At 31.9% G+C, this 9,801-nt stretch overlaps 3 protein-coding genes across 3 annotated transcripts; 1 reads left to right on the top strand and 2 right to left on the bottom strand.

Moving 5' to 3' along the window:
* Positions 1-474: 474 nt before the first annotated feature.
* On the bottom strand, positions 475-5,009 carry BORCS6 (BLOC-1 related complex subunit 6). Its single transcript, XM_018539844.1, has 4 exons — positions 4,778-5,009; positions 2,173-2,700; positions 1,511-1,671; positions 475-537 (listed from the first exon to the last, which is right to left on the bottom strand). The coding sequence occupies exons 1-4, from the start codon at positions 4,862-4,864 to the stop codon at positions 486-488; spliced, it is 828 nt and encodes a 275-aa protein (XP_018395346.1). The 5' UTR covers positions 4,865-5,009; the 3' UTR covers positions 475-485.
* Positions 5,010-5,641: 632 nt separating this feature from the next.
* On the top strand, positions 5,642-6,483 carry maf-S (MAF bZIP transcription factor K). The gene is made up of 2 exons (XM_018539849.1): positions 5,642-5,811; positions 6,053-6,483. Exons 1-2 carry the CDS (start codon positions 5,785-5,787, stop codon positions 6,416-6,418), a joined length of 393 nt encoding a protein of 130 aa, XP_018395351.1. The 5' UTR covers positions 5,642-5,784; the 3' UTR covers positions 6,419-6,483.
* Positions 6,484-6,802: 319 nt separating this feature from the next.
* Mt2 (tRNA (cytosine(38)-C(5))-methyltransferase) lies at positions 6,803-9,691 on the bottom strand. Its single transcript, XM_018539845.1, has 2 exons — positions 9,461-9,691; positions 6,803-7,824 (listed from the first exon to the last, which is right to left on the bottom strand). The coding sequence occupies exons 1-2, from the start codon at positions 9,513-9,515 to the stop codon at positions 6,803-6,805; spliced, it is 1,077 nt and encodes a 358-aa protein (XP_018395347.1). The 5' UTR covers positions 9,516-9,691.
* Positions 9,692-9,801: the final 110 nt, after the last annotated feature.

Raw genomic sequence — 9,801 nt, forward strand, 5'->3', positions numbered from 1 at the left:
ACCCTGTGTGTGTGTATATACACACACATACATATTGTGTGTATGTATATTATACATATATACTATATAAATCAACTATTATTTTTTAAAGACTTATATAAATTCTATACTTTATTAAATATATATATATTTAATGATAGTTCATTTATAAATACACGTATATATCTAGCGTATTTCATGTATATAATACAATCATGATAAAATTAAATAAAAAAATAAATTATTTGTGATATAACATTAATATATCATTATCTCATACACGCACGCACGCACGCACACATGCCACAAAACGTGCAGACATCTTTTCAACATACACACATTTCCAAAAAGACTTGTATAGCAGATACCTATAATCTAATTAATCCATAATACAACATATTTTTCATATTATATTGTAAATTAACATAATGCAACTGCATTCCATCACAAATCTAAAAGTACGCGAAAGCATCTTGATAAATACGCAACATCTTTCTTCAATTGCTTTATATATTCATTGCACTCTCAAACAGCTCCAGCATCCTCTTCATCTCCTTGCTGAAAATCAAGATAAAAATAAGAACATACGTGCGTGTAAAAAATAACCTCATTATAAATCATTATAAATGTTATATGAATATTCCACGAATAAAGCCAGAAACAAAATATTAAGGTAGTAAAATGTAAGCAGTAAACACAAATTGACTAATCATAATAGGAGAACCAAAAGCAATAATATCACGTTATTTTATTATGTTTTTGGATTAAAATTTTTTTTTAATTCTTCGTGGTCCACCAGAGATCCACAGGACCACAAAAAAAATTCAAGATTTTATACGAGGACAAATCAACAAGTATCCGTGTTATTAATAAAGACGCAAATTTTTCACATTTTTTTAATTTTTTAACGTAATTCCCTTTTAGGAGGATACACTTTTCTCAATGCCCTTCCATTATTTTAACCCCTCTGAAAAATACGATTTGTCGAAGTTTGCAAAATAGGCCTCTGTTTCGGTGATAACCTTTTCATTCGACATGAATCTCTTTCCACCGAGTTAATTTTTCAAGTTTGAAAACAGAAAGACGTCACAAGAAGCCAAATCCAGAGAGTGCGGTGAATGCGGCAGCAATTCATAGCGCAATTCGACCACAGCGACTGCAGAGGAGTGAGCCGGTGCATTGTCTTTGAACTTACCGGTTACCGCCGTCGCTATTAGAGTAATTTCCGTGATATTTAGAGTACCGTCAGAGATATTTCGAGTGTTAAGATTTTGGGAGAAGTATTATAGAGTATCGAGGAGTGGCACGCTCTCTCGTGCCTGGCGCCCAACTTTGAGAGTAATTGAGAGGCAAATTGAGAGTCAGAAAAGCGACGAAGTTGCCCGTCACTCGCGAGTACGATCGTAATATATATAATATATATAATGTATATTTTATATATATATATATATATATCATAATTATTAATATTTTCTCACGTAACTGGATTGAATTCAAAGGATAATATTTGTCAATAATAATTGATACTCACATCTGCTCTGCTAATTTATAAATTGGTCCCATCGATTTGGATAGTTCTTCACACTTAGCCATTAATTGATACATCGACTTTATATTGTGATCCACAGCGTCACAAGTCTTACATACTGCATCTCTGTATGTTTCTAAACAGCCAACTGTGAGAGCCGAAGCCTGGGAGCAAGAAGAAATAATTTAAACATATAAAATAGCATGACACAAAATAAAAGCGTTTTCTATTGGCTACACTATCGTTCACCAGTGCAACGTTCAGACAGTGTAGTATGTTTCTACGACTGATGGTAGAAGAATTCATTCAGTGTAACGTTTTTTCGTGGCTATAGTGTGATGCAAATTTTATACACGAATGGGATTTTGCTATATCGTCTCAAAAGAATAATGTAGAGCCAGAGTGACGTTTAAAATTTGAAATTGGAAATCAACCGGGAGCAGGGTTTTAGCGCAGTAATGAAATAGTGTACATCATAATGTGTACACCACTTCAGTGCAACGTAATACTCTTATAATAAAGAGAACAAACCGTTGCCATTAATAGTTAAATTTACGTTGGTAACACTGATTTTGTTACGTTAATGCTTACATGCAACTAAAGCGGTGTAAGGCTACAGTATATTCCAAGAGAAAACGCTATAAGACACAATGACAGTGACTTACGTTTTGCAAAATCGCGGCTAAATTTTCAGTCAGCGCGTCCACAGAAGTTGCAACTTTTCTAGCTTCCATCTCTAATTCGTTTAATACATTATGATCAAGAGGTGGTAATTGCGGAGTTAAGGCCTGTCTATATAAGCATGGAGTTGAACTTCGTGATCCCGGAAATGATGGAGTGTCTCCTTTTTTGGTTACAGGACTCGACAATTTGATCTTGTTCTCCAGATCTTCCGTTACAAACAACACCATATCTCCATCCTGCATTACTCTACCCTCGAACTGCAAGTAATCTATAGCTTTATGATAGCTCGGTGGGTCGAGATCATCGTCTTCTGTTGGACTGTCGCCTCTACTTCTCAGATTTAATTGATCCGGCCTATGACCGACTCCTCCTATTTTTTCTAAACTATCATCCAGAAATTTTCCGCTGTCAATATCTGGAGAATCAATGAGTGATCTCAATTCAGAGATAGGTGGCGAAGATTGCGAATCAAACGATATCTCGGAATAAGACGCCGTCATCTCGTGCAACTAAAACAATAAAACCATTAAATATTGCTAAATGTTGAACATATCTCGTGTATAATAAATAAATCGATAAACTTTATTATAATGCAACACTGATATATGTAAATACAGTTAAGGAAATCCTAGAGTCTCGTCTGCTATATTAAACACAACAATGTTCGCACAACAATCTCGCATAAGGTTACACAGAAAAATGCACGCATGGTGGCAGAGGTTCGGAAAAAATTCTAAATTGTAGTCTAAGAAATAAAATGTAATGAAATGAAATAAAATGTGTGAAACATAAAAATGAAATGTAGAACAATGAAAGCGTGATATTGAAAATGATGTAGCTTTTCGGTTTCTTAGTGTCTTAGACTATATTTCAGAATTTTTTCCGAACTTCTATCACCATACGTATAGCAATAATATTTTTTATACATATTATTTATACATATATTTTATAATGTATTTTTATTATTATATTATTTTCAATATTTTTAACTTAATCTTTTCTCGATTATTACCGTGTAGTATGAGTTATTATTTTCAATGAATTTTTTTTATGGAAGTACGTCATAAATTATATTTTTTATAATCGGGGGCCCCGCTATTCGTCTCTGATGTGGCCGCTAGAAGTGGCTACTAGCTTCAGCGTCATTAATTTTCATTTATAACATTGTACGGCAATGTTCAAATTTTATAAATAAAAAATAAATAAATATATAAAATGTTTTTTAATGAAATTAAAAAAAAACGATTGCTACTACGTGATCTCGAACTCTCTTCGTCAGATGCAAAAATAGTATGCACGCGCCTCAGGCCTCTCAGCCACCGCGATTCTTATTTTAATACTATTATCCACAATACTTAATGTGCAGCAGACCGATTGTTTAATTTCATACACGTAGATTTCTTTTAAACAAGGACCCATTGTATCTAAATCTTTTTATACTTTTTACACTCTCGACCCCGCCTTTCGAGTAGTATGTCATGTAACACATTTTAATTCTTATTTTGTAATTCTTGCCATCTCCTTGTCAGATGACAATTCTTTTCCGTTTTCATTAACACCAACATATTCGCTTAATGCCACAACAAGAATAGCCTGAATAGCTTCAAATAATGTTTTCAGTTTCTCTATATATGCTTGATTTATGGAACGTAAATAAAATGTTCAAACAAATAATTTACCCTTATGTTTCAAACAATTTCACCTTGATATCATGCATATAAAATGCAGGCTTATATCTAACCTAATGAACCAGAAGGAATTGAATCATTGTAACCATGTAAAATATAACATTTCTGTAAATAATCTTGTAGATCAATGCATTTTGCAAATATACTTGTGCTACAGAAATTAAAATTGACCATCCAAAATCACAATTAACTACCATACACAGAACTTGATTATTATTAGACATTATTTTTCTTAAAAAATACGCAATGTACATTTATTTATGGTCCGCTGAAACCATTTGGAAAACTGAAACATTTCCATTACTGTCAATAAATACACACTGATATAAAAACATGGGTGATTCATATCTAAAAGAGCGTTTGATTACACTGCCGGTTGCATCAATCGTCAGGAAAAAATTTAAAAAATTAATAAAAAGTACGTATAGCGATTGGAACTATGTTTAAAAATAATTGTAGAACATAGAACTCTGCTAAAACTAACGAAAATTGACGTCTTATAAGTTAGCGGAACAAAGTGAGTAGAATCGATTTTAACTAATATTTTTATTTATTGCTTATTTGTTGCTAACAAGTTGCCAAAAAAAATTAATTTGTTGGTTGCTATTATTTTCTTTTAAATAATGTTCCGCTAAAAGAAGATTAAGTTAGAACAATATAGAACAATCTGTTGCTCATTCATTTGGTTCGCTTTTTTAAATTTATACATATATATATATATATATTATTTTGTTTGCGATATTCTAATATAATTTCGCTCTTGATTTTTCAGTCTCTATGTCGAGTTCTCCTTACATAAAAATAAATTCTTGAATTTTATCCGCAAGCTTTTCTTATATTTCCAACATGAACAACAATCGTAAACGTTCAATCACCGAGCAATTAATTCTGACCTTACTCTGTCTTCATCGTAATCGATGACGGCGTTCTTGTCACTTCGCATACTCGTCCCCGATTTCAAGACCTCATTTTCGTTCGACTCCATCCTCGTCGTGTAATCAGTCGTCGATGCTAATTTTCAAAAATGTTGCCACGAGAAGACTCCAAAGCACACACCTACACCGCTCGAATATTCGAACTGTTCGAAAATTGAAACAGGACCGACAACCTAACCTAATTTCATCGAATGATCAAACATGAATCACATAGATTACGTATGATGCAAATCACAAAAGGCGCGGATATATTGGCCGATATTCATAGAACATTCTACATTAGTCGCATCGCAACGTCGCAAGCGTGTTGCGAGCGTTGCGGTCCAATCAATATCAAGCAATATCAAGTTAAGCCGTAATCACACTACGGGTTGCGCGCTCTGTGCGATTGAGATTACGGTTGAATGTTGGAAACTAACCAATCAGAGCAGAGCAGTTCCTGCGCGCAACCCGTAGTGTGATTACGGCTTTAGCTCGATCTTGATTGGACCGCAACGCTTGCAACACGCTTGCGACGTTATAGCGAATGACTGATTTATCAAATTCATGTATATACTGCTTACATTTTCAATATTACTTCCTTTCCGTTTTTTATTTACAAACTGCATTTTAATAAAAGATGCTTAATAAAATTGGAAAGTTTTTGGAGTTCAAAATACTTCAAAAGCCTAAAACCATTGTTTTCTATTCAATCTCCTCATGTAATGGCTACAGCACTACGCGCTTGCTCAGCTGTAAACAACGCGCATGCGCGAGTGCGGGGCATGTTTGGCATTGGCGTTAAGCGCATGATGTAAACTAAGCTTTCGATGTTTTTAGGACGGTACTGGTAGCAGAAACGCCAAGCGCCTTTTAGATCTACGAGAATGACGAAGCATATTTATCGAGAAAACGCAAAAGACAGAGGGATTGGGGTATTTTCGAACCTATTTTGTTCTCATACTTTAAAATTATCAGGTTGAAAGTAATTATGGATGGAAAGAGATCAATGAAAATGGTATGTAGCATACTGTTTACTTCGTATCTTCTTTCTCTCTTTTTCTCTCTCTTACTCGCTCATATTTTAAGAACGCTTACAAAGAGCAATAAAATTGACAAGTTATGTATAATTTTCCATTACTTGCCTTAAATGCTGAGTAATTTTATTATGCGCAAATAAAGTAGCTGATTTCAATATTATACTCCACATAAAGACATTTTCCATTAAGTAATCGTATTTTTGTACTACCTGTTAATAGGATCCACTGTCACCCGGCCCATGTCTAGACATTAGTGACGACGAGCTTGTTACAATATCGGTACGGGATTTAAACAGACAGTTGAAATTGCGTGGATTGTCCAGAGAGGAAATTGTTCGTATGAAACAGCGAAGGCGTACTCTGAAGAACAGAGGCTATGCAGCTAGTTGTCGCATAAAACGTATTGAGCAAAAGGATGAATTGGAGTCTGAAAAGACTCAAGAGTATCGTGATATGGAAAATATGCAAGATGATAACAATCGTATGAGGGAAGAGATTGATTCTTGGCATTCGAAGTATCAAGCACTTAAAAAGTTTGCTCAAGAAAAAAAAATTATTATTCCACCAGATTTGGAAAATATGTAATATTCAGATATACCGATTAACAGAAACAATATACATAATATATAACAAATAAATTTAATAGTAGAATGGTTTGGTGAATGTTTTTCAATGTTGCAGTTATTTACAAAATTTTTTTAGTTTAAAATTGTAAAAACTTCATCTGCACACACATATACACACGTAACAATATATATTGTGTACATATAATACATATACATACACACATACATATATAAACTTACAGAGAATTTAACTTACGCTGTAGAAATAGTGCAATTTAAGTATTTTAAGTTATAAAGATCACTATGTAAAATATTTCTCTAATGAATATGATTTAATATGTAAGAAATATTGTAAGAGTATTAAGTTAGAGGACAAAAGGTGAAAAATAAATCCACTGATTTTTCATATATTTTCATGTTCAGTACATAATAAAAGTATTAATCTGCTAACTACATGAATATTGATTGAATTTCCTAGCAGTCGGTATTTTTGTTTATCTGTAATATGTTCTGGAAAATGAAAATCTTCTGGAAAGCACATTAATCGACATACCTCTTTAGGTGAGAAAAATCTAAGTTTTAAATCCGACAAAATTTGCATTTGCTTATTCGAGTCATTTTCGTAATTAGTAATTTCATTATACTTTTTTCTGATTATTTCATCTGTAAGTGGGCAATATACAGATCCTGTACCTTCTGTGTAATAACTGTATCCTTTGGTGAAGCAACAGGAACCATTACTTTCAGATGTTCGTATATCTAATACCCATGCTCTCTTTTGTAGTAACTTAGAAGGTACCAAATATTTTGAGTCTTCAATATTTTCCAAAATATTATTTAATGTATAACAAAGTCTACCAGATTTCTGATTAATTTTACCTTCTTTCCTCGCTAATACTAAATGTTTACTTTTTGGTAATAATTCAAATAATTCAGGAAGCAAATTATTTCCTAACGACTGTTTAAGACAGAATTGTAGATTATTTTTTTTTGCTAGTAAATAATATCTGTGTCGACTGTTTGGTATACCAAATTGACATGGGCTTAATATTAATTCTCTATAGGCATATCCACAACTTTCTATGCACTCTACTAATCTATCTCTCATTTGAGATATTTCAAAACCTTTAACATTCTCAAGCAGAATATATCTTAAATTTTTTAATTCTGGTATCAAGTTTAAAATATGTTGTAAGGAACAAGTTCTGTTATCAAGAACATCCTTTTTTAATCCTAATCTAGTAAAAGGCTGACACGGAGGACTCATAAATATAATGTCTACATTCAATTTGTTTAACTCCTGTGCATTAATGGACTGAATATTTCTATTCATGAGAGCAGTTTCCGGGAAATTGTAATGGTAAACATCATTTGCAACAGGATTTATATCAACTGCTGCGACAACTTTAGCTGCAATTCCACTCTCTGAAATGATACAACAAAAATAAATTAATTAACATCATAGTAATCTTATATGTCGTTCAAAACTGTTATCTTAATTTTTAATCTTTTGTTAATTATCTGCTAATTCTGAATTACTCCTAATGCAATACCTTTATTAGATATTTGAATTTTATATTATTTGACTACCAATTTTTTTTCAATTGATTGTATTGTGTGTGGAGAAAGAATCAAAACTTCCTCTTTTTACCTGTTTAGCATCGCATTAAAAAAGATTCAAACGACGAGTCAAAATGTCTGCGAGCTTGAATTATTTATATTATTCTTCTATGCGAATTATATTATCCTTCTATGCAATTTTTTAATAATTTGTTAGTATTTTAACATTAACTACTGTTGCTTTTATTGGCAATTTTCATTTGGATAAATATGCATTTTAGGTGACATCTTCAATATGCTTTAGGTATGTTATAAGGGAATGTGTCCTGAGTGATTCCTCATAAGAATTAAGTGGGAGACAGCAGTAGTTTAGGAGATGTAGTAAACTGAAGTTCTATAATATGTAGAAGATAACATTGATGTAAGAGATGTATTATAAATAGTGAAATTTGTATATGTTGTACTAATCTTTTAAAGAATGTAAGCAAAGTCAGAAAGTCACATAAAGTTACAAATATTTTGTCAATAGTCAACAAAGTCTTCGCAATTTGATAACAGCTTTTAATATGCTTTGTATTGTAAAGTATATGCATGGATGCAGTAAATACTGTCTTCTCCTTTGGGAGAAGGTTCCACTACTGAAAAAAACTAACCTAAAGCAATCCATTTTTTATTTTTGTATGGAAAGTTGTAAATTCACAAACCACAAAAAATTCAACATGTGTTTATAATTTTCTACATGTAGCAAAAGCAACTCAATATAAAAAAATGGGTTGGATTAGATTAATTTTTTTTGGTAGTAGAGTGAGAGCAAAGCTTACTGTACCATGCATATACTTCACAATGTGAAGCAAGGATCTGCACCTATCTATCATATATAAGGTCATCATATATATACAGAAAATGAAATTTTGAAAATGAGCTTTATATAAATATATCTCAAAAATTATAAGAAACCATTAATTTATAAAGAAAAGTTGAATCTCTATAACATATCAACATCAAAGACAATGAAGAGATGTAATATAATATATGTATATATAATATTATTTCCTAACGACTGTTTAATATATTTATTAATATATATTATTATTATTTAATATATATATATGTGTGTGTGTATGTGTGTGTAAAGGTTTACCAACTTTAATTTATTATATATTTCCTAAATCAATGCCGTCTCCCACTTCAATTTTTATGGATCACTCAGAACACTCTCCATACAACATATCTAAAGAATATTGAAATAATGAGGTGTTACATAAAATGTATATCTATCTTTATTGGTTTGTAATTTATTTCAAGAAAATATATCTGATTTTAATTAATCTTAATTTATATTAATTTACTTTAATATTGTACAAAAATACGATTAATTATATATTAGATCAGTGCAAAAGTATACCCAATTTATCATCCAAAATTAATAATAAAAATTAGGCACAAATTTTTGTAATAATCTAATATAAATTAAGTAATATTTTCGATTATTTAAATTTACCACGTAGCGCATAATGCATCCCTCCAATACCACTGTACAACTCTAACACCTTCATTATTTGCGATTCACTGATTAGAAAACAATATTTTATGTTATACAATGGAGAATAGACAATATTATGGATATTTTTCTTTCTTTAATGATATTTCCGCAGGCAAGCGCAACGCCCGCGATACGGCCAGTATCCACCAATATCCAATGTAGCGAGTTCTAATTCTTGAAGTGAGTGGCCTCGATCACGTACAGCCGGTACAGCGTCAATACGGCCAGTATCGGACATCGGTGAGTATCGGCAGTATCGAATATGGCCGCCGTAATGGCGGCCATTTTCGTAAATGACG

Source organism: Cyphomyrmex costatus, unplaced genomic scaffold, assembly GCF_001594065.2.
Source record: "Cyphomyrmex costatus isolate MS0001 unplaced genomic scaffold, Ccosl1.0 scaffold223, whole genome shotgun sequence".
In the NCBI taxonomy this organism is placed as follows: domain Eukaryota; kingdom Metazoa; phylum Arthropoda; class Insecta; order Hymenoptera; family Formicidae; genus Cyphomyrmex; species Cyphomyrmex costatus.